This window comes from Perissodus microlepis, chromosome 3 (genome assembly GCF_051167445.1).
Source record: "Perissodus microlepis isolate ML-2025 ecotype Zambia chromosome 3, ASM5116744v1, whole genome shotgun sequence".
In the NCBI taxonomy this organism is placed as follows: domain Eukaryota; kingdom Metazoa; phylum Chordata; class Actinopteri; order Cichliformes; family Cichlidae; genus Perissodus; species Perissodus microlepis.
This window is the reverse complement of record NC_140463.1, coordinates 4453942-4479399: the sequence shown is the minus strand read 5'-3', so window position 1 is coordinate 4479399 and position 25458 is coordinate 4453942. Positions and strand designations below refer to the sequence as shown.

The 25458-nt window shown below is 41.2% G+C and overlaps 2 protein-coding genes across 2 annotated transcripts; both read left to right on the top strand.

Annotated features, from left to right (window-relative positions):
• The first annotated feature begins 4433 nt into the window (after positions 1–4433).
• LOC146389514 (uncharacterized) lies at positions 4434–6127 on the top strand. The gene is made up of 2 exons (XM_084911584.1): positions 4434–4817; positions 5182–6127. The coding sequence occupies exons 1-2, from the start codon at positions 4485–4487 to the stop codon at positions 5659–5661; spliced, it is 813 nt and encodes a 270-aa protein (XP_084767710.1). The 5' UTR covers positions 4434–4484; the 3' UTR covers positions 5662–6127.
• Positions 6128–7592: 1465 nt separating this feature from the next.
• Positions 7593–25444, top strand: LOC146389513 (uncharacterized). The gene is made up of 4 exons (XM_084911731.1): positions 7593–7841; positions 19093–19440; positions 23777–23869; positions 23964–25444. Exons 1-4 carry the CDS (start codon positions 7805–7807, stop codon positions 24098–24100), a joined length of 615 nt encoding a protein of 204 aa, XP_084767857.1. The 5' UTR covers positions 7593–7804; the 3' UTR covers positions 24101–25444.
• The last annotated feature ends 14 nt before the right edge of the window (positions 25445–25458 follow it).

Sequence of the window (25458 nt, the reverse complement as noted above, 5' to 3'; positions counted from 1 at the left end):
CCAAATGTTGACACATAAATAAAAGTTTGCTTTTGGTTCCTTCAAGACTCTGTTCCAGAAAACAGGTTCAACAGCATCTGACTCCAAGTTTTACCTTCAAATCTGTTATAAAAGAACAGGCCTTAGTGCACAGCAATGAGGAAATAAAAAGCAGTCTCTCTGAAAACAATAACACTCAAATATGAATGTGTGTAGCACTGCATCATTATATGGATATATATATATATATATATATATATATGGAGAGAGAGAGAGAGAGAGAGAGATCATACACATATCAAGGAAATATGTGAAGTTTAACGGTATGTGAAATCTATCTGGACATGGAAACCAGTGTTAATGTCATGGTGTAGGTAGGAATCAGACCCAAATGCAGGACTCTTCCAAGAGAAAACTGTCACGGCGGGGCTGGGCCGATTTGTTTTGTAACTGGACCCAGAAGCAGGACACAGAGGATGCCAGAACTTTAAAGAACTAAAACCGAGCATTTTATTGTGGCTGATACAACACTGGGACACACAATAACACAAAGCAACACATGACAAGAACTAACACTAAACCTAAACTGGGCGAAACTAAACTATGTTTACTGGGACTCTAACAAAACTGTGATGACATAGATACCGACCTGAACATGATGGTGAGCAGGAGCATGAGGGGAACTGAAGGGACAAACCCAAAACTTGAACATGTCCTGCACACCATCATTAAACACACTAACATAACATGGGAGATGACAACAGACGACCCAACACTCACTGAACAGAAACACACTGACTAAATGCAAATAAGGGATGATCAAGGGAAGGGGCCACACATGGGAGCACAGCTGACACTACCTAATGACAGGACAGGGGAAGTAAAACTGATTACAATGAACAAAGAACATACTGTACTCTTTCAAAATAAAACAGGAAACATGGCGACGTAGACGTGACACAAGGGGAACCTGATAAACCATGAACTAAACTGCAAACTAGGCATGACCGAATAACTAGATAACTGAAAAGAAACTGCAATACAGATGAAATAACAAAATAACATGAAACTCAGAACCACTGGGTCGCATGACCCAGGACCATGACAAAAACAGTGAATTTCACTCCGTTTCACTCTTTTTACTGTTCACAGTGTAAACACCTTCCGCGAACTACAAAATTTTCAGGGTATCCATGGCGAAATTCTCCCTCCAAGAACGTTTTTCTGGACTTTACCCTTCTAAGTCCACCAAATATTGGTAACCCCTACCCCAGCACCTGGCATCCATAATCTGAGTTATAGTATAAGCTGGCACACCATCAAGGACCTGGGTGGATGGTTGACCGTTGTACAAATGTTGGACATCTGTTTTTTGTTTTTTGGGGGGCGTTTCTGCTAATGAGAAAACACACTTTCCTGTTGTAAAGTACCTCTTAAACGCTTTCCCACACTTAACCCCTTCTCAGAGGACTGCAGAACAAAGTATCTCATCAGGGAAAATGTGTTTTTTTCAGGTAAAATTGTTTTTTTTTTAATCATTTGGGTGATAAATAGTTCTGAATATTTGTGGGGTTTTTTTACTCAGGTTATGTGTCATGCACTGTGTGTGGCAGGAGGGATTGGAGGACCCAATACGCAGAAACAAACAAAAACCAAGGAGCCAAAATCAGGGAACAAGAGTCCAAACAGAGCGTCTACAAAGGCCCTGAAGGCCCAGAAGCAGTTCACACATAGTTTAGGGGAAAGCAAGCAATTCAGGGCTGACTCAATGGTTGACAGCACAACAGTAACTCAGGGGGCTGACCTGGAGCTCAACAGCCCCATAGTCCAAGACAGAGCTGTCAGGAGGCTAACAGGTGAGGAGAGATGCCGTGTGGAAAACTGCGGTGGCCATGCGGTTCAGGAGGCCTTCCATGATGGCAGGACACCCAGCCGATGGCCAGGAAAGTGCTATCCTCTATGCTGTTGCATGCAGGAGCAGCAGGTTGAAGGCCACATATAGCAACAGACCTAAACTGATCACAAGGCCAGTAATGTTGTGGGGATGGAGCTGGACTCCGTTAGGGTGGTGTCTGAGAGGCAGATGTTTTCCAGATGAGGACAATCATGGATAACACCTCCCACCCACTCCATGATGTACTAGAGACCAAAAAGCAGCACAGAACGACACAGGAAATCTTTTCTGCCTGTGGTCATCTCCCTGTACAACTCATCCATCTAACACACTGCAAACACTGCAATAGTTACACCCTTTTTACACACGCTCTTTTCTACTCTGTTAATCCTTGATATTTATAACTGAGTGATCTGTATATATTAGTGCTATTTCTTAAATGTGTAAAATCTGTAACATAATGTATTGTTTGGAGTTTAGTCTGTTACTGTTACTATTTTTACCATTTCTTCTTGGAGCAACTGTATCCCACATTATTTCCTCAGGGATTAATAAAGTATTCTGATTCTGATTGGTTCAGGATGACCTGCCATTATCCAATCACACATCTGCTTACCTGGATCTTTTGCTCGTTTCTCCTCCTATTCTTTTCTCTTTTTTCTAAACTGATGACCTGATGGCTTTGAACTTTTCTTGTCCATCTTGGTTTTCATTTTGCACTCCAGTATGAGCACAAATCCCCCAACTCGAGGATCACCACAACATGACCTAACAGACCTACACCTTAGTTCACAGATTCACTTTGTCTAATTTCTCTGATTTCACACAACCCAGGATTCAAATCATGAATACATAATGGGCTTGGATTTACAACATTATGAATGAAATGTGCTCTATTTGGAAGCAGCAGGGCTCTCCTCCCCTTTCGACGGGTTGTGTGCGAGACTTTAAATCATAAAACTGTAAATTATATATTTTAAATTGTTATTGATCCCTTTATCCCGAGTCCTAAAGTGTATATTTATTTTCTTACTCTTCTTATATTTATTGTTTGTTTACTTGCACTGCTGTAACTGGAGCCTCGTCGTCTCGTCTCTCTATATACTGGACTGTATGTAGCGGAGATGACAATAAAGTTTACTTTGACTTCAGCAGTGAGCAGGCGCACTGAGGGCTCTCACGCTCACTTTTCGCGTATAGAATTTCGAAAACATCGGTGCAAATTATAAGTCTGTATCATGATGTCTGGTGTTTTCGTGTTTGTTGGTTTGTTTTTATTTTGCGAGTTGGTTATTAGATGCCGCTCCAGCCAGCCACTGCCCCGCCCTCTTCTCCTCCCCGTGCCGCAAGCAGCAGGCGCGCCTCGCAAACGGAGGGCGCCCTTACTCCCAGGAAATAGGCGATAGAAAACCGATCGGTGCCTATGACATTCCCAATCATGTCGGGGCAGCATGAGTACGAGCAACTTTTTTGCTGATGCCCATGACGCTGCTCCCACCACAGAAACTGATCAGTCTATTGATCACACAATATTCCATCAATAGAATTGATTTGACTTTGATTTGTGTAACAAAGTGATTTCCACGTCTCCTTCATGATGTGACAGTATCAAAGGTTCTGTATATGTAAGCCATACTTGTGATATCATTATTATTATGTTTTAACATTATGCTCTTTTATTGTTTTCTACATAGAGCGGTTTCCATCCTGGGACATGCGCTATGCCCCAATTATTCTGGTTCTCGTCGTTTCTGGAGGTCTATTATTTTATTTCCGGCATTATTTCATGTCAGGTGAGTCCCTCCTACATTACCCATAACACTGACGCTTAGCAGGTATTTTGGTTATGTAGGTAGCTCAGGGTTAATCCTGGGTTTTCTGTGCTATGAAGGTGGTTCATTTTTTAACAGGGAAAATCGCCATGGTAACATATGCTGTGAATCTCCAAAAGTTGATTCTGTTCATCTGGACGTTGTGTTTTGTGGGAGAAACGTTTCGTCACTCATCCAAGTGACTTCTCTGCTGGGGAAATACATTTGACTGAAAACCCCTAAATGACATGCAAACTGTGCGTTGCATTGTTACAGGAATGTCAGTGCAACAAGTTGAGGACTTGTATAAACATGTATAAACCCCGCCCCTTTCATGTGAACTTGCAGGGGAAACTCTGGGCTAACTTAAATGATTCATGTTACCTTCTGTCTCTATTGCCATGTTGAAGTATCCAGGTAACAGAAAGATATTCTGGGCATGTTGAACTGTTTTTGTAGTTTAGGGTCAGAAGCTGAAAGAGTTGAGAGTTACAAACAGCTGCTACAGAGAGCTGAAGAGAAACTTCCAGGTTTGTTCCAGAAGTCAGAAAACCTCCTTCAGACTCAGTCATTGATCAGTGAAACAGCTCCACAGCATGACTTTACTAAACAGCTTACACCTTTCATAAAGTCTCGCAAGTGTCAGCTTTCTATAGATATAAAAAAAATGGAAATGTACTGATACGTGATCAGAATTACAATATTTCTGACTGCCTGCGGCAAAATTTCCCTGATTCAAAATGAATTGAATTGTCGATCAAATCGACTCTGAAAATCAGTGACGATACCCAGCCCTAATCATGTTGTCCTTTGTTATTCTCTCAGTTTACCAGGTGGAGGTGAAATCGGGGGTGGAGTCTGTCCAGTTGCCCTGCAAAATCACAGTTAACCTGCCCGAAGACGCTAAAGTGGAGTGGAAGGACAACGATTACAGGACGGTCCATGTGTATCAGAACGGCTCTGACCAGCCTGAAGAACAGCACAAGGATTATAAAGGCCGAACAAAGATGAAGAGAAACCTGCTGGAACCTGGAGACCTCAGTCTGACCCTGAAATACCCCACAATCACACACACGTACACCTGCACCGTCCAGGAGGGGAGGGAAAGATCCTGCTGCTCTTTGTCAGTGGAGGTGAGTGCTGTAGATACAGGGCAGAGGTCAGAGGTCACTGTAAAAGCTCAGAGATGAACTGTGAGTGTCCACATCATCCATGAGACTTTCATGAGTTTCTCATAATGTTTGTTTAGCATGTGGCTAGCATACTGCTAAAGCTCAGTCAGTCCCACATATATGTGTACGCTGTTAGCGCTCACATCTCAGTCACAATCACTACATGCATGTTTTTTTATGAAAACTTTCTGATATTCCACATAAACACACGTGGAAATATCACAAGTCTGAGTCGATGAAACAAGGAGTGGAATTGGAGGTAATGTTACCGTCAGTGTTGTTGTTGCTGTCTGTATCACTTACACGTGCTTCACTGTCTTCTCAGTCCCCCAGAAGGAGGTGGATGCAGGGAAGGCCTTTGTACAGCTGTCCTGTAAAACCACACTTGATTTACCTCATGATGCTGAAGTGGAGAGACGCTAACAGGAAGGTCCACGTGTATCAGGATGGCTGTGATCAGCCAGATAGACAGGATCAGGATTACAGAGGCCGAACAGAGATGAATAAAGACCTGCTGAAATCTGGAGACCTCAGTCTGACCCTGAAACACCCCACAGAGAGAGACACACAAGTCTACACCTGCACCGTCTACAGCCAAGAGGGAAACATCGTGTTTAAGAAAGCAGTGGGCAATCTGAGAGTCAAAGGTCAGAGAGGATTTTATTGGTGCACACACTGTGTTCTCTCTGTGTTCGACCTCCACTATCTTATACAGGCTGCATGCTTTAGCCTAACGACAGCTGGGATAGACTCGACTATGACCCTGCACTGGAGAAGAAAAATACTGGGGCACCACTATCAGTGACGGAAAATAGAAACGGAAAGCGTTATCTCACAGGATGAACCATTAATTGATTTATAATCAAATCATCCATAATGAGAAATCACGCTCCTGTTAGTGATCCTCCATCTGGATGGATGAGAACAACCTTCTGAACAATCTAGCAGGAGATGGCCCATATCTATGGGACAGATTTGTGCTAATAACGCCCATTGTATGGACTGATAACAGCCGAAGCGGGTGAATAAAGTCACCCAGTCGCTAGCTGTGCCATTACCCAGCATACACCACTCCCTCCATAAATGCAATAAACGATACAAAGGTAATAGCCTATAATTAATTTCTCTGCTGTATCTGCTGTTTCTCAGGTAGTTGTTTATATTATATAATTTATTGTGTTCTGTATACGTCACTACAATGTGATTTTGGAAATGTACAAATATACGGACAACAGGCTCTTCCGCGGCAAGCTCTTGTCGTCAATAAGTAACGTTTAGGGAGCTCTATAGTATTCAATGAGAGGACCCTGCACGTCAATTCTCGACGCGAGGGGGGTACCCTGCGCGTCGATAAGTGAAGCAGAGGGAGCCTGACCATGCGTCACACATTTGACGAGTTGGGAGTGAGAACGTGTTGGGTAAGAAAACAGACAGGGAATACTAACAGGCAAAACAAAACAAGTTAAACTGGCAAAGAAAAAGAACAACAACTAATTTGACTCATACAATCTGGAAGTTGTGTTCTCCCTATATTAAAGCTGCTGTTCAGAATCTGCAAAACAAACTGGGTTGTCAGCCCTGGCACTGCATCACCATATTGAGCTTCAGTCAGAGGAAGTCACAGTTGCCAAAAACTTTTTGAAGCTCAAGAGTGAGGCTGGTTCCATCCCAGATATGTTAACACTGTACAATCTTCTGGATAATCAGATCTTCCCCACACTGAAAACTGCTATTCAGGTTGCCCTAATAAACCCAGTTAGCAGCTGTAGCTGTGAGAGGTCTTTTAGTGTCTTGAGTCAGCTCCATACCTGGCTGAGAAGGACCATGGGTCAAAGCTGACTCCAGCACCTGGCTGTGATGTCAGTTGAGAAAGAGATGCTTGAGAGACTTGACCACCGAAATGTGATAGACAGATTTACCAACCTCAAGGTGCGGCGACATAGGATAAAAGAAAAGAAAAAATCTGCAGGGCCATAGTAGTATCTGCAGTAAACATCTTTTCATACATTGCATACATTGTACCAGAGGCCAAGGTGTCTCAGTTTTTCTAATTTTTTAATAATATTTTGTACATTTCAAGGACTCTTCTATTTTTGGAGTGTATTTTTATGTATCTGTATTGTATTATACACACACTTTAAAAGTGAATCTCTGTCCAAAAAATGCACTCAGTTTACTTTTTACTCACTGTGAGCATCATCCATTATTCTCCCGCAGTAAATAAGGTTAGGATATGTATTGTTTTATTCCAATTCATTCTTCTTTAGCAGCATTTAAATAACCTTTATCAGATTTGATGGTTTTGTTACAGACTTTAAAAAAAGTGTTTTGCTTTTCTTTCACAAATGTGGGGATTAAATTGTGTTAAAATGTACAAAACAGTGATGTCATGTTTTGTGACGAGGACCCAGGCACAGAGAGACTTGATGAATTTAAGAATCTTATGATTTAATAAAGAAATTTGCAGACTTGCACAGAGATGGTAAAATTATTATGACTGAAAATGGAGATGAAGACAACAGACGACGAGGAACAGAGGGAACTCGGGACAACTGGAGACATTTAAGGATGCAGGGATTGACAGAGACAGGGAAGAAGTCTCATTGTGGCGAGTAAAGTTTATCTTGCCTGGATGGGCAGCTCTCTGGGTGCTCAGCACCCCCAAAGCTCTGATCCTAGAATCGCCCCTGGCGTCCAGTGCTACATAGACTGCCGCGATTATTACAGTACTTAGCTCTCTAGGCAACACTAGTGCTGTTGTTACACCAACCTTTGTGCACGTAGATGTAGAGTCCCCCTCCTCTGTTCGGTTTCACTTCCCGTAAACAGAAAGTAAACTTTGTGCGTGGGCGTGTTTGGGAGCTGCAGGTGTGTCCAGGTGTGGGTTCGTTGGATCAGCAGAGGATTTAACGGGACTTTGTGTCGGTTTGAGTTGTTTTTAAAGGAAGATGAAGACGCTGGTGGTGTTCCTGCTCCTCGTGAACGGTAAGAAAGTCTCTGTTTAACCTGCAGCAGCTCGCAGACAGTCCTCTGTGAGCAGAAGTGCTGCACTCAGGTGCAGCTCGCGCCTCTGACGTGAGTGTTGGAAATACAGATTTAATGATGAGGCTTTAATAGTAAAAGTATGAGGGAAGGTTAGAAACAGACCAGACTAACAGACTGTGGACTTTGTAATCACAGATTCCCGTATGGCAGAGCTAGTTAGCCATGCTAAAGTAGCCTCGTGTCTGCGCTTCTTCCAGTGTTCTGGAAAAACGTCCTACTTTGTCAAAACATTTTTTTTTTTTGCTATAATGCTCAACCGAGGATGTAACATAATCGGATTAATGACGGTGCCTTGTATGTTATACTGTTGTTTGTAAATAAAGTTTAAACATTTTTTTTTAAATTTAAAAAAGAAATATATATATATATATATATATATATATATATATATATAAACTTTGTCAAAACATCCTGCCGTAGCGTAAATCTATCGTCACGTCTATCAATTGACGTATGATTGGGCTCCCCCCCGATCTTTTGGTTCTGACCAGGAACGAGAAATCACTCCAAGACGAACGCTTATTCAATTAGACAATTTTATTCACCATGTACATGGGAGATGTGTATAGCATAAAAGCCTCCTGCAGATCCGACGGGCAGTCCCTGGATCCGTTACACTTATACTTTTTCAGAGTTCGTCATTCAGCATCTGACGGCATATGTTAACCCCCGCCCTGATCAGTAATGATCAGGAGGGGGGGTTAACATATGGGGGTTATGTTAACCCCCCTCATCAGTAATGGTATTTACTTGGGCGTTACTTAGCCAGCTCTCTGTTCCCTGTGTACCTCCTTATCTCTGTCCCTGCATTATTAGTTTTCCCCCAGTTTTATGTTAAGTTCTGCCCTCGCCTTTGTTTTTGTGCACTGTAAATAAACTCAGTCGCACCTCCGCCGCTGTCTACAACATGGGTCCTCATTCACTCCACCACACGACTGCTGCCCCAGACGTGACAATCAGCATGCAACATAGAGCAAACAATGCAGTAGTCCTCGGTGTTCCCTAAAACACATTCATTTTTATTTGCTGTTGTTCAAACATTATGTCTTTAATTAATTTAAAAAAAACTGATTTTCATTTAATTTGTAACAAATTAAATATATTTTTCACAAAGTGCAGCTTTGATAAAAAAAAAATGATAATGCTGTTTAAAAAGCACTATTTAAATTGGAAGTACACACTAGGGTGCAAGCCATCTCCATTCACTCCAGCACAACTGCTTACGTAGTGGTTAACACCCCACTGACGTCTCCAAAAGCAAGGTAGTTTTCTGCAAACTGTGAGATTTATCATATTTACAATGTAAACTCTTAATCATAGTCAACAATAAATTAAATCATTTGTACAAGTACTTTTAACAGTAAAACTCCGCAACTGCTGGAATCCTGTTGCTTATTGTGTCGCAGAGTCTGCAACTGCCACTCCAGGGTGTCTTCATGCCCTCTCATCCTCAAGAAATTCCTAAGTAAACAATAATACCTCAGTATCATACATACCTCCAGTTGTGAAGAATTCTCCTGTCATAAAAACATTAATTCCCCCTGAGGTCTAGAAATGTTGACAATCTAAAGAAAATAAATAAATTAGAGAGTAAAATTTTTTTGCCAATGAAAACCAATTTAATAAAAACACATTCATCAAGAAACTGCTTCACAACAAATTTTGCAAATTAATAACTAAATGAACACATACCACAAGAATCCAGTGTGAACCAAAGTTCACAGGGCACAACCACATGTCTTCAACTGGGAACTTTATCTGTGGGATTGGAAGTTTAGAATAACTTTGATTTACTTAGGTACCATGCGTCTCAGGGTGTTTACAAATATAGTTACACTTGTGGTCCTAAGGCCAAAAAACAGCCACGCCCTAAATATGTTGTATATTAATATTTTTTCCACTTTTAATGAGTCACTCTTTTAAAACTACTTCTGCCTAAGTATTAATTATATATTTGGGGGTTTTAACCCTTTAAATCCCAGTTTCTTTACATGAGCGCACTGGTATTTTAGCAAAAAAAAAACAAAAAAAAACTTAAATATTTTTTATAAAATACATTTCAAGTAATATTTTATTGTTATTATGATTAGCCCTTTATATTGGTCAAAGATTGGCACCAACATTGATTTTGATCCATCAGTATTTTATTTGCAGGGGCACATTTAATGCGTGCTTTAAATGTGAAAAAATAGCGACATCTGCTGGACAAATTTGCGCTTTACACATCCAGTCATTCACCCATTCACACATAACGGCTGTGTCCCACTTCAGGGTCTGCAGCTTGAAGTACGCATTTTAAGTGCGGTTACGTCACCGCCACGCGACGACGGCTGTCCCAATTCGAAGTGTACTTCAAATGCATACTCCAAATGCGCCGTCGATTTCCCCAAATATCAAGCGTGGTCCGGTGCACGCTTCGTGGTCCCATATATCCCACAATTCATAGTGCGGCGGTGGGTGTGGATAATTTTGCCGCAAAATACGGCAGAAGGGAGCGACCGAAGAGGTTTTCTTTTTTTTTCTTCCAAACTTTATTGAAATTATGAAGTGAACAGTCAGTCATTCCAGTTCAGTTTGTACAGTAGACATACAAGGCAAATAAGAGTAACAATATACAGTACAATGAAATAAGAAGGATAAATAAAGGGAAAAAAAAAGAAAAAAAAGGGGGGGATGTGACAGACTTCATAACAACTTTGTACTTGAAAGTTGTGACAGCTCATTCGTTAAACATTTCTGAATGAATTTCAATCAATGATAAACCTTTTTTATTGGAAGTTAATTTAAGAGAGTTTAAGTAATATTCAATTTCAATCAAAAACAAATTAAATGATGGGGTTGAGTTTTGAAATTTACATTTATGTATATGGAATTTCCCTAATAAGATGGAGCGGCCGAAGAGTGAACTGTCAAAAGTACTGAATATGACGTCACTTATTTATGTGCGAATGTTTAATAATTAAAGTCAGTCATATATCCACAAACACAACAAGCTGAAAGTCAGTGATATACATGTATGTGTGTATGTGTGTATATATATATATATATATATATATATATATATATATATATGTATGTGTGTGTGTGTGTGTGTATATATGTATATGTATATATTAGGGGTGCAACGATACACAAAATTCACGGTTCGGTTCGATACTTTGGTGTCACGGTTCGATATTTTTTTGATACAAAAAAAAATATTCATGCCTTTTTAATTTGTCATTTATTAAATTTTCACGGCACATTCTGCACCACATCTCTGTGCGTTCATCATTTGTTTGAAGCCAGCTCACCTCCTGCAACCACTTTTCCGAGAATACGTGCTTCTTTTGTGGTTCGGACTCCTGACATTTCTTTGGAGGTGGAGGAACATCACAGTAATTGCTTAAAGGAGCTTCTTCGACATCCTTAAGAGTTCTAAACAAATGTCTCTCCTCCTCCTGAAAATCTTATGTACGCAAACACGCGTTGCAACTTCTTATCTTGTGCACGTTTTTTATTTTGACAGCGAATGCGCACCTGCGGACCACTTATGTGCAGCCCTGGTTATATAGCTCGTCATATTGCAGCCACAGAAATTCTTTTGTCCATGAAACCATAAAGCTGCACTTTCTTTTTGCCTTATAGTCTGATTTGTCATAACTTTTCCGTTTTGTGGTAAGCTTTTCTTTGGCTTTCACTTCTTCACCCTGACCTGTCTTATTTGGCTCAGCAGAACTAAAATATATATCCTGCTGCTTTTACACACGCACTCACATAACGCAAATTCAAACGCGATTTCAATATGTCACATATTGACAGTGGCTCACCGATGCCAATGACATAATTACCCAGCTACATTTCCGAAAGAATGCAAAAGCATTGACATATATTTTTCCTTCCTACGATAGGCCGACGGGCAGGGCAGAGATAGATTTTGGTAGCCCGACTGGAAAAATCGCTAGCCCCGGGACGTCGGGCTAGCGATATTGCGAGCCCTGTATCTGATTGAGGAATCACTCATCTTTGGAAAAGAGAGTTTATTACAGAGAAATGGCTCTTTCCAAACTAAAAGCTATACTATACGCTTCTTCTGGGCTATATTCTCAGCAGCATATTAAACATATCAGGTCCCAATAAGGAGAATCATGTGCTAACGGCTGTCTAAATCAGCGGTCCCCAACCTTTTTTGCGCCACGGACCGGTTTATGCCCAACAATATTTTCACGGACCGGCCTTTAAGGTGTCGCGGATAAATACAACAAAATAAAACTAGTACCGGTACAGAAAAAAAGAAGATTTATTCATAACACACGTGAAAAGACCCAGGAAAACCGAGTTAACGATAAAAACAATAACAAAATAACGCTGAAAACCGATAAAAATCCTGAAAACCATACATTTCACACCTGAGCCTCAACTCTCGCGGCCCGGTACCAAACGACTCACGGACCGGTACCGGTCCGAGGCCCGGGGGTTGGGGACCGCTGGTCTAAATGACTCGGGTAAAGTTTGTAGCATGCGTGATTGTTGTCTGCTTCCACTTGTCTTTGCACTAGGATGATGTCGGCGTAAATGTGCAGTCATATTCATTGTGTTCCCACTAGTGCTGTCAGCGTAAATCTCGTTGAAATGACGTTAACGCCACAACACGGCAAATCTCCGTTAACGAGCTACCGCGGATCGCCTCGTGCGTGGGGCTGGACGGCCAACACGTTAATGAGCTAACTGCGCTAACACACTAGCTCCCACCCATGTAATTGAGCATTGCGTGGCACATCCAACATACTGTTTTACTTTAGTCCATGCCGTCCCATTTTACAAGCCTCTCACTTCTGCACTTCTCGTGCTTATAGTACGCACCGTACGTAGTACGCGTAGTGCGCGTACTTCAAGCGTGCAGACCCTGAATTGGGACACAGCCACATTCACCCAGTGGTGATGGCAAGCTACGTTGTAGCCACAGCCGCCCTGGGGCGCACTGACAGAGGCGAGGCTGCCGGACACTGGCGCCACCGGGCCCTCTGACCACCACCAGCAGGCAACAGGTGAAGTGTCTTGCCCAAGGACACAACGACCGAGACTGTCCAAGCCGGGGCTCAAACTGGCAACCTTCCAATTACAAGGCAAACTCCCAACTCTTGAGCCACGATGGAAGGAAATGATCAGACATGCCCACTCTCTGTAAACCAGACAGCTAAACTGACCAACAGGTCAAGTGAAGACAACACAATAACAGCAAACAAAGTCATGCAACAGTGAATCAAGTTGGAACGCCAAACTGGCAACAAATGACCAACTGGTCAAAAAGAGATGTTCACTATGCCATCTTCATTTTCTATGCTTTGTTTCGGTGAGGGAAGTTCAAGCTTTTCTGGTCCTGGTGCTGAAGTTAACTCTTGGTGGGAGGCACAACTTTTGTCAGCCATTTTTGGTGCATAATGAATAATAGAGGGTCAGGTATCTTTGCTGGCACTGAGGGTTAACAGTAGGATGACATGGGGGCATCTTCAGGTTTGTGCTGCTGTTCACTGGCTGACTGTGAGTTGGGCATTTGTCACTGTCACTGACATTTACAGGGTTGCTTCTTCTGTACGGCTTAATATGGTCAATGCTGTACTGATTTTTTAAAGTAGCTCCCTTGATGTTTTTTAATCTAACACATTTGCCAGAGATTTTATGAATGGTGTAGGGACCTGAAAAATCTGGATCTAGTCTTTCTATCTTCCTTCCACGTTTCCCCATGTTTGGGAGAAGAAGTTCATCTCCAACATTGTACAGAAGGGTTTTGTACTTCTTCCTTTTGTAATTTTTGTGACTTTGCTATATTTTCCTCTACAGTTTTTTTTTTTAAACTTTGTCTTGTGCGTCTCTTGTGGAAGATACACTGTAACTTGACTCCTCTGGGAGAATGATGGAGGACAGCTAAAATTTTCAAATTTTAATTAACAATTACAATCACAAAGGCAAATAAAGCATGTGAAACATGAACTGAAAAAACTATCAATAATAACTAATGTTTAAAACTAATTATACTACTATAAAGCTTTGAACTCATGTTGCCACAAAGATAGACTCCTATCATATTTTTTATTATTAACACTTGTTATTATAGTCACTTTTTACTCTTGATACACTTGCACAGGTGAACACATTATACTGAAAGGTGTCCTCGCCATTGATAACTTTACATAAAGATACAAATATAAAGAAATAATAATTAGTCACTTACCTTATCTGTAAAATGTGTCTTGCATTTAGAAACTAAGCAGAAAAGATGCTGCAGCCAGTATCGATATGCACACTTTCTAATTAAGATTATATTTAATTCATGCATAATCATAGTAGTTGCATGAACAGAATTCTCTAAACACTTACCGGGACTTCAACAGGAACTTCAGAAGGATATGTTGCTTCTCTCCCATACATTAAACGGAATGGTGTGTATTTGGTTGTGGTGTGGACCTTAGACCTCAAAGAAAACAGTGTAGCATCCAGATAGACATCCCAGTCATTCTGTTGACTGTTGACTAATTTTTTGAGGGCTCTACATGTAGACAATAAAACCCCCCCAAAATATTGACAGTGTTTTAAAAGCTATTAGAGCACTTTCGCAAATATGTGATGTCTTGCTAATCGAGCAGATATTTAAAGTTTACACAGCACCATTCTCGCATGAAAATATCTTAAAAGTTTATTTTGTGACCCAGAAAGAGTAATATTTCAAACTCCGCCACTCTGTGTTCCTCCGCCACTGCCTCGTTTGAGTTTTGGACGAAATGCATTCTGGGATATTGCATTTTGTCATTTCGAGCTGATTGGAGACCAAAACCGCCAATCAGATTTTTTTTTTTTTTTGCATCCAAGTCTGTGATTGGTTGGTTTTGTGGCACAAATATAAGGGTGTACAGAAAGAGTTGAACGCACACAGGCAGAAATGTTGAGTGTGCAAGCAACACATTGCGAGCGAGCGCAAATGCACAAACTGAGCGAGAGGGGCTGCTATTGTGTGTGTGTGTGGATAATAGCAAACGCTGAAATACATTTTTTGTACGTAGCAATGAATTTTGTTCACTCAAATTTAGCTTTTCTTCGCTCAAAATAAATTTCTCCTCAAAATGCAACACTTGCATCTGCAAATTTTTTTTTATATGCGCTCAATTTTTTTCTACGTGTGCTCAGAATAGAGGCACAAAAATAACGCATTAGTCCCATGGCTTCTTCTTTTGTTTTTATCACTTTTGTGGGGATCCAGAAATTCTTTTATTGCTGCCATATAACCTGCATTATTATAATTGCATTAATAACATTCTTTACAGTATTATTCCATTTATAATATTTCTTACAGTATTAAGAAGAACTACTAAAAAACATAGAATTATAAAATCAGAAAGGCACCTAATGTAGCAGGGTTGAGATGGCAAAATAGTTAATTAACACACTTTATTAACAACCGATGATTAAAATGAGCAGACTCCCTACCACGATGCTACCCTAAAACAATCATAGCTTGATAAAAAAACAAACAAAAAAACCCCTAAACAAAATAGTGGAGACCGGCCACTTGAGGAGGCAACCTACAGGGAGGAGTACCCAAGGGTGCCACCAATTACTCACCCGTGTAATTTACACTAAACTCTAAACTCTAATGCATCAGGGAGGGGACTCCACCTCACATACCCAGCCCCTCAACAAGCGGCCGCACCTCCATTAAAGCAATAAAACAAAGCATAAAACGTTAAACAAATTAGTAAAAGAGATCTACATAAAACAAATACACCCCAAGTTACTGTTCTCTATAAAAGCATCACATAACAAATAAAACAGCATAAGACAAGACAGCAGCAGTATAGCACAATCCTGCAACAAAAGAGGGAAACAGTCGTCAAGGTCCACCCTACTACATGCCACATTATGATAAACACAAGAGTCCCACTTACCACTCTCTAAAGGGCAATACTTATACTGAGTAGCTTCCCTGGAGAGATCTGCAGCGCTTAGCTGCCTAATGCTCTCGGCCACCTTGGATGGACAAGACTGCCAAATGCCGCCATCTGGTAGTGAATCGCAGCTTTCTTATAAGCCCACTAATTGTTAACTGGGAAGGTGTGGATGTTAGTGGTGCGTTCGTGGACATCACGTAAGATCCTACCCCAGAATCTACTTGGACAAACTGCCCGAAATGCATTGAGAGAAACATTTCAGGGATTTTGAGTCATTCTGCACTCCAGATGGGTTAATTGGGTTACAAATTTTAATCAGATTAATCATGATGATGGATTAATCCGTGTTGACGCGTTAATTTAGACAGCACTAATAAAAATAGATCTCTATTTCCTCACTCTAAAAAATGTTTTGTTGGCTCAACTCTTTAAGTTACAAACGTTGCATATTATTAAGTAAATCCAGCAAGTAAATTTTAGGTTTGGCTAACACAACTGCTTTAACAAACCAGCATGATTTACTTTGACCTCCAAACGCATAATTAAGTTTAAGCAACCTAACATTAATTTAGATTTTCTTAAAATATCAAGTTGAAAAATTACATTAGTAATTAGTAAAAAATGACATTACTCTAACTCATTTTTTTTACATATATTTTACTCTATCCTATCCTGCAAATAGTGTCAAGTTTCTAAAGTAACTTTTCTAAAATCACACATAGCTATTTCATTTATTCCAACTGATTAAATAGTTTATTGCAAGAATTTTTCCAAGTAATGCAATTCCGTGTCATACAACATAAATCAAAGAGCAGCCCTTTAACTGTACTTCAGTAGAATCCCTCCACAAACGACCTCAGTAAGAAGGAAAATGTAGAATGTTTATTACCTGGACAAGGTCTGTTTAGTGAATCAGAAGCCAAAACATACCAATTCACTCCATTTTCTTTACTCCACAATGGTGTCTTCAAATTCCGATTGACTGAACACACCAGGCAATCAACATTGTGTAGTGTCTTGATAGCTGGGAAACAAGCAGAGCAGTGGGGCCTGATGATCAGCTTTGAGAACCACTATAAAGATTTGTAAATGTATATTAAATAAAACAGTCAATAAACAATGAAGTCTTCCAAATCACAATAATTTTAAATCATGCCCTTCTAAAATACCTCAGAAAACAAACATTACAACGTAAGGCAATTGGTTTTGCAAATCTGCTTATTATTAAGCATTAACTTTAACCTATCAACTTGGTAAATATCGCAGAATAATAAAAAAAAAAAAAGACAAAACATTTTAATGTTCAACAACGCAACAAAGGTAACGTATATAAGCCCCATCATTAAGGAACACGCTTTGGGCACATCAAGGTCTTTCAGGACAGTTGTTCCTTCAATCACAATTTTAGGGTGGAAGAAATGCTGCTGTATGTCTGGTGACTACATTCTTTACCACTTCTTCTGGGAACTGTTCCTCACTATCCTGCCAAGTAGGTTAAAAGGGCACATGTCGGTATTTTATGTACCATTTAAAAATAAAACAAAAAAGTGAGACTTACCTACCAGCTGTTCTCTGAAGAGATCCTCCTCTTTTTTTTTTTTCAGATACACCATCAGGCAACGGATTGCGACCTCTCTCTTTGTTTCCACCGAACTCTGTAGAATAAAAAAGAAAACAGTTTACTAGGCGAAAAGTCTAAAATTTTAAACTTATGGGACTTGCAGTGTGTCCACTGTGCAGTGTGTGCAGTCTGGTCCAGTTTTTAAGAAGGTTGTTTCCAAGTTAACAGTGGTGATCCTTTAGAATTCATTATTCAGCTGTGAAAAAAGAAGAAGAAAGACACAATTAAATAGTACAAAATGTTAATGTAATACACAATGTCACCTGAGCAATGGCGGTACATTAGCTAATATCCAATACACTGCTGTAATTTTTCGCTTTTTTTTCTTGAGGTGCCAAGCGGATTACACACTTCAAACTCATCCACATACAAAATGAGGGAAATGGCTGGACTCTCTCCTGATAACAATTTATTGTACCCTGACAAGTGACAAATTTTAATTATAAGTGGAAAAACTGACAATGTACTGTCTTATTTGTGAAGCACGTTTGCTAGCTAAAAGAAATGGCTAGCTAACCTTTTTTTAAAAAAAAACAACAACTCTACTCTGCTAAATTATGATTAAAACTATCAAATTTTAGGTCTTTAAAGATGACCTTACCTGAAGCCAAAGTGTACAAATATAACTTGTAATTCATCTATTTAGAATTTAGTGCCTTGTTATCTTACCCAACACAGTTTCGGGAAAACACACCTCTACTCCCACAAAGCGAGAAGAATGCTGTTATGCCCGTGATGATACAAACATATGCTACGGGGTTGCCCTGTGCTGCATGCATGGTCTCATACAAACCTATGGCAGATTTAAGTAATAACAGAAAAAAATACATTGCTTTTTACTTTTGTAGAGTAACAACTCAAATAACAGGCTAAGTTTCAATGTGCATCATGTAGCTGCCATTGTCAGACTAAGCTTACACAGTAAACTTATATAACTAGTACATAATAATAAAAGAGTATAAAACAAGAAACTTACCAGGTAGTGTTGCCAACCTCTGTTTCTTCTTTTGCTTTTTATGGTAGTTTTAATTATTTATTTATGTCTGCTCCCCTTCAGCAGAGCTAGCTAGATGCTGATGTACTGCAACTTACAACACGTGCAGTTGTTCAGGTGTTGTGGCAAAAACAAAAACAAAAAAACCCCTTTAACCACTTTTAACCCCTGACTTTGACACGTCTTTTTATGTGATATCTCCTGGTGATTAATAAATGAACAGGATTTACTTTGATGAGTTTCTGTTCAGGCTCAAATCGGTTAAAGGGTCTCAGTGATGAAATACTAATAATAACTCCCCAAAAGTATCGAGTCTGTTTTGAAAATGTAAGGAGTAGAAAGTTCAGATATTTGTTTAAAATTGTAGGGAGTAAAAGTAAAAAGGAGTCAGAAAAAAGTACTGAAATCCAGATACCAGAAAATTGTACTTAATTATTTACTGCCCGACTCTGGAGATGAGGAGAGGTTTTTATTAGTTGTTGATGTTAAAGTGTTAGAAATGTCATCAGTTACTATGAATCTATGTAATCAATATACACTAATAATGTAACATTACACAGTATTAACCTGAATGAATTTTGCCTCCTGAGGGTTACAGCTGTGAATGATGTCATCAATGGGCATTTGTTTGTGTTTTTATTTATGTGTCCTCAGTTTCCCAGCATGCCCTGGGTGTGGTGGTGGAGGTGAATGAGGGGGAAAGATATGTCCTGCTGCCCTGTCAGTACTCGGGTATGACACCTGAGGTTCCCAGAGTGATGTGGACTCGCAGTGATCTCAATCCCAAATCTGTCCACGTGAGACAAGATGAAACAGACGATCTCAGAGGACAAAACCAGCGTTACAGCGGGCGCACATCAATGAGACCTGATGCTCTGGACACCGGAGACTTCAGCCTCACTCTGACAAAACCAACAAAGACTGACAGCAGCATCTACACCTGCTCCATCAGTGATGGGAGACAAGAACGGAGACTGGGAGATATCCAGCTGCAGGTCAAAGGTCAGCCACAAACACCTCGTGTACAGGTCAAAGATCCTTCACAGATATTGAGCTTTAATCCTAGAAACTGAAGCAAAAATTGATCACTGAGATTTTTCATCCAGTTTGTCCTGATGTAGTCCTGATGTAAATATTTCGCTCATGTTAGGAACCACTCGAATATGTGTACATATCAGTGTGATGTGTAAATCAGAGTGTAGCTAGTAACTGTAGTATCCTTAAGGGTAGGTTTTTTAAATTTAAGGTTTAACACATTACATTTATCAAAGATTGTCTACGACAGCTGGCTGCTGACATGAATACCTCAAATATGTTATCCTACACCAGATCAGATGTTAGAAGTTATACACACTACAGAAGAGGACAAATTATTAGCCCGCCTATGAAAGTTCATGTTATAAAATCGTATTTACCAGGTGTCGTTAAAGACAGGAAGGCATTTTTAACAAAGCTGTTTCAAACCCTCTAGTTTTGTTTTTCATCATTATATGAGTTTACTTTGCACACAAAAAGTTATTAACCAAAAAATAAAAATTACCACATGAACAGATTTTTTCTCAAGTCCAGACTGATTTATTTTGTCTTTGGCCCGGTGTTTTCTGAGTGAAAACTCAAACCCTTGAGTATCAATACCTGGAGTTTTGATACTATCAAAACCTGGAGTTTTGATACTTGCCATCTTGATTTTCTCAAGATAGCGCCTGTGTGGATTTATTTGGATTCTGCTTGTAAATTTGTCCTCGATGTTGTTGCTCCTTTAAGTTTCAGACAGTGCATGCCCAAGGCTAGTCTTTGACTAACTGATTCTACCCGAGCCATTAGAAAAGAATGTAGAAGATGTGAAAGATGGTGGAAAAAGGAGACGCTGTATGTTTGTCTGGAAAGTTTATCAGAGAGCACTCTTATTTTTCTCAACTTATTGCTGCTAGCTCGCATAACATGCATCATGTTTTGTATAACACTATAAATTCTGTACTTAATATTGAAGCCCATGTTCTTTTGCAGTCTTCTGATGTTATGTGCAATCACTTTATTAATTTTTCTGTGGACAAGGTTTCTAGCTTGAGACCTCCGACTCTATCTATTGCTCACCTGGCCATGCATGTTTCTTGCTCAAGTCTGTTTTCTGCTTTTCTACCAATTGCTCTACTTGATTTAGAGACACTTGTGTTAAATGCGGTGGCACAATTTTTAATTGGTAGAAGGAAATTTGAGCACATCAGTCTTGGCCTCTCTACATTGGCTTCCCATCAAATTTAGGATCCGTTTTAAATCTGTTTTCTTTTATTGGGTTTTAAATCTTTAAATGGTCTGGCTCCTGTTTATTTGTCTGATCTGCTGTCCCCACTCATTCGCTTTTGTCAACTTCGGTTGCTTTCAGTCCCTAAGTTGCGGCTGAAACTTAACCCTGATGGGGTTTAAGCTCTTGGGGGTGTCTGTGGTTCCCGAGCGCTGGGGCTACGTGAAAAGAAGGCCGGGGAAATGCAATAGGAGTATCCCCATCGCAGGGGGAAGCGTAATACCCCCAAGCGACAGGCTCATCGTAGTGGCGGCATTGTCGGAGGGAGAGGGACAGGGAACGCGAGAGGGATAGTGGAGTACCCCAAACTGATAAGAGTGGAGATTGGTGGTACTAAGGCTGCGGCATTCTGCGGGCACTAGGCGCGTGACTTTCCCTACATGCGGTTATTTGCTAGCACGTAACGGAAAAGGGAGGCTATGTCACGCACTGGACCGTGGCAGTGGAAGAATAAGATCGAGGTAGGACGTGCAGCGGCGACACCGAGCCACGTTTCACTATCAAGGATTGGAGAGCAGCAATGTCACTCAAGACCTTCCAGGTCTACTCGAGCGCCTTGCGTTTCAACAACCGAGAGGCCAGATAGGCCAGGCGGTGTCGCGACGCCGAGGAGCGCGGCTACCACAAACTGGCCCCTATCAGAGCCATTTGGGACGAGTGGTGCGCAAGACTGCCTTGCATGTACCGGCCAAGCCCCGAGGTCACCGTAGACGTGCTGCTCCTCACCCCTTGCTCTTGGTACTTTTCTGGGTACCGCGATGACCAAAATGATGAAGACGACGAGCTCAAAAGGTGAAGGCTCTTCCTTGAGCGGTTAGGCAAAGCCCTTGCGCTCCCCGCGATTGAGGCCAGGGCGATCGCCCCAGTGCCCGCCCAGCCCGCCGCCGCTGCAACCGGGTGCCCCGAGGGGTCACGTGACACCCCACCGACAAAGCGTGGCATGTGTATCCCAGGAGCAAGGACATCAAGGCCAAGACCCGGTGCCACCTGCACATGTGCTCCAGATACGCGATCACCAACTGCCCCAGCTGCGCTTTGCTTGGGGGTCCCCTCGGGCCGCGACGCCCGCACGCCATCAGCGCTACAGAAACCCCACGGAAGCACAAGGGTTAACATAAGTCCAATAAGTAGCCGACATGCTGTTCGATCGGCGGCATTGTCTCAGACGTATCATGCTTGACACGCTTGTCGTGTATTACAGATGGCAGGTATGCAGTCGCTTGATTCGTCAGGGTCGTGTGGTTTGGCAATACAGAGAGTGGCTATAGCGAGTCTGCCGGTCAGTGGTGTTGTTTTCTTATGCAAAGTACCAAATGTTCCTTACGGCAATACGTCGAATCCCAGCTTGCGATGTTCAGACGTATAAGCTCAGCGAACCAACTGGTAATCTGTTCCAGCAAGCTGGACGGATTTTTGCGTCCCGCGAAACACAGTTTGCCTATGTATATGATGTATTTATCACCAAAGTTCTCGATCAGTTCTTGTGTTCCTCTGATGGCAAAGAAGGGTAGGCGAACATGAGTCCCCAAGCCCCCTTGTGCTGCATCACCGCATCCTTACATGGCAGCTCCTCTCGTTGCAAGGGTTTACATCGGTGAGGAGTACTACATTAGCACAAAATATCTTGTGTGCTATGTAGTAATCCGCGATTCCGGCACCGCTGCCCACCGACAGTATCATAGGTATCGTGGGGAAAGCAACATCTATTGCCGTGTTAATTAGGTCAGATAGACACCCAGTACCATACATGAAACGCACCAGAGTGGTCCTCAGCAAATGCGACACGCTGCTGCATATTCTTTTCCACCGATTTGTAGGATGCTTCTCGTCAGGATACTTGGCACTAATATGTCACATGGTCCGCGTGAACACATCTTTCCAAGACCCTCCTAGTGTTATCTACATCCATACTTTTTCGCGTATAGAGGCTGACACACACACAGACAGGATTCTTGGTCTGGACCTTGCGTCTCGGACCTCGCATCTGAGTTACACAGCACACTTCTTCATGGCATGGAACATTATGTGTAGTGTAGCAATACACTAAGACACATAATAAGACACAAATACAAGAAGCGCATGAAGAATAACATGGAATGATCTGTACCTTTTATGCAACTTAATAAAATTACACGTGTACCTTTGTGCTTTTTAACTAAGTTGCTCTGCGAACACAAAGCTAGGCCTAACACACAATGTTGCGGGGCTGTGTATGTTTAATTAGAAAATTACATTTGGTCGGGGGTCCGGTGGGTTTTTTGGTCGGGAACTGTGCGCTCAGTCGGGGGGAATTCGTGAGATTATATAAAGACGTGATCTGACAGTTGCTCTTAGAAGCCGGATGTTGTATTGACAATGTACTCCTTGAATGCAGCTGTGCGAGCGCTAACCTTTGCGCTGTGTTTCTTGTGCCGGTCCTCTAGTCAAAGCGCAATTAAACAAAACAGCAGTTATAGAGAGTGCTGTGATCGGGTGAATGGCAGATGCTATCACATTACCAGGCATTTTAGACAGTCCGACTTCTGTGTTTTACAAAGACAGACTGCGTATCTCACCCACCAACCATTTGTACAGTGTAACACCCGTGACATCGGGGTACCAAGTTACTATCCGCTTCCTCAGCTGCAGTGACGAAGGGCAATACATGTTAGGGGGGGAGCTTTTCACAGTTTTCGCCAAACCTGAACACTGGGGTGTATATTATACCATAGTAACCTGTCTACGTGGCGTGTAATGGAGATATGGAATCACACGATGAGTCAAACAGAAACCCCGGCTGGTTGTACTTCAAAACTCCAAGCCGCCACAATGCCTGAAGGTCATGGAGCTCACAAATGTAGAATGTGTATATACAAACGAAGAGGGGCAGATAATCAGACATGCTCGCAAACGACAAGGTCTGTTCAATCGAACAGAAGCGAAACTTCTACCACCGAGTGTACGTACAGTAGTTCGTGAACATAGCTCAAGAGTCCGTGGACGTTTGTCGCTATTGTAAAAAAATGATAATGATATGTCATGTGCTCTACTCTATAGCACCTCAACGCAACTACGGCATCGTCTTGTCTACTTTACAGTTCTTGGAACCCATCAACACCAGTGTTCACTTGATAGACATATCACCAGACAGTAAGGGCACAACAACGTTAGCAGTTTTTTTTTTTTTCAAAGTGTGTTACATATGTCCTAACACTTTTTTTTTTCTTTTTTTTTTAATTTGCAGTTGACAGGCTGAAAAATGCGATCGAAGAGTACAAGAGTTCGATAAAAGAGCTCAGTGGCTGTTCAAAAGCTACTGTCGCCGTTGGAGGGCTTATTGCGACGTTGATTGTGATCGTTCTAGGGTTTATGTATATATGATCGCCACTTGGCTTGTATGTGTTTATGTCAAGTGTGGAAATAAAAGAAAATATATCATTGCTTACATGGCTTTTATTAGTGCCACTTTATTAAAACTTTTATTAAATGTGGAGTTGTAATTATTTTTATACATAAATTTAAAATGCGCTCATAAAGAGTTGGCGCTCAGTCCTTTTAAGGTCCTAAGCTTTGTCTGGCGTGAATGTCCAGACGATATATTGTGTAAGGTGACTTAGAGCGCAAGAAGGCTAATGCAAGCACGCTTACAGACACAAATAAGTTCTAGGTCAGAGGTGAGAGATACATTTAGCTTGTAACTGCATTTGTGCTTACATAGCAACTGTTGATGCAGGACGTGTTAAAGATAAGCATGAAAAGAACAAGTCAACGAGAAACATCTGGAGGGTGAGACGGTTGAAACAAACAGCCATGTATGGTAAAAAGGTTGCAGATAATGGAAACTTGTCTAACTGTCATTAACTGTAACTGATGCATATTATCTGCTTTGCTGACGCAAGAAGGGGCTAAACCCTGACATATCAAAACCATTTTGAAGCTTTTTAGCGGAGATCTACGCTGATGATGCTCCCCATGCGTGTGTTGAATAAAATCATTGTTTGACTGAACTCATCTGGACCAGTGTCAATGGAAAATTGTACTTCGTAGTCAGTATAATCTTTTAATGATATAAGTTTGCATATGGTAGAATACTGCATGTAATCATTTGTGTTTAGAAGTATATAGTTGGTGGCATATTGAAAGAATGTCTCATCCTAGGAGGTCTGTAACATTCCAGGGTGTTCTGGCGTTCACCCCCACATCCTAGGAGCATGGGAGAGGTCGTACCTTGTTTTATTGTTTTACGGTAGGATTAACGTAGCTATGTCAGTTTTAGTCTAAGTGCCTTTTTACATATAGATGAACTGTTGGACTTTCCAGACCAGCAGGTTAAGGGAAGTCGTTTATGGGGTCACACTCTGACACACACACACACGTACACCTCCACATTCCAATGTAAGGAACAAACGCTCACTGGAGTTTATAAATAAAGACCAGGGCAGTCCTCAGTGCGAGTCTCAGTTCTGGTGACTGCCCTTGCTAGCAAGAAATTCTGTGTTTCTCTTCTCTGATTCTCTACTGAAGAAGTGTTTTAGAGTACATCTCTTAACAACCAGTTTTTGTTTGTTTTCATCCTCAATATAAAAGAATCAGGACACAAGGCACACCTTACCGTTTTTTGTTGTGTGTGTCTTGCATTGTCTGTACGTATTACTATGTACCCCTGTGCATGTCCCTACCTGTATAACATATAAGCTGTGTCAATAAAAGAAGTCAACCACATGAGATAGAGTGATGAA

What these genes read in the sequence shown, in the direction of transcription:
- LOC146389513 (XM_084911731.1), top strand. Translation starts at nt 7,805, where the DNA reads ATGAAGACGCTGGTGGTGTTCCTGCTCCTCGTGAACG. An exon ending in GTTCCTGCTCCTCGTGAACG is followed by an intron (nt 7,842 to 19,092) that starts GTAAGAAAGTCT and finishes ATGTGTCCTCAG; the next exon opens with TTTCCCAGCATGCCCTGGGT. An exon ending in GATAGACATATCACCAGACA is followed by an intron (nt 23,870 to 23,963) that starts GTAAGGGCACAA and finishes TTTAATTTGCAG; the next exon opens with TTGACAGGCTGAAAAATGCG.
- LOC146389514 (XM_084911584.1), top strand. Translation starts at nt 4,485, where the DNA reads ATGTTGTCCTTTGTTATTCTCTCAGTTTACCAGGTGGAGGTGAAATCG. An exon ending in GCTGCTCTTTGTCAGTGGAG is followed by an intron (nt 4,818 to 5,181) that starts GTGAGTGCTGTA and finishes CTGTCTTCTCAG; the next exon opens with TCCCCCAGAAGGAGGTGGAT.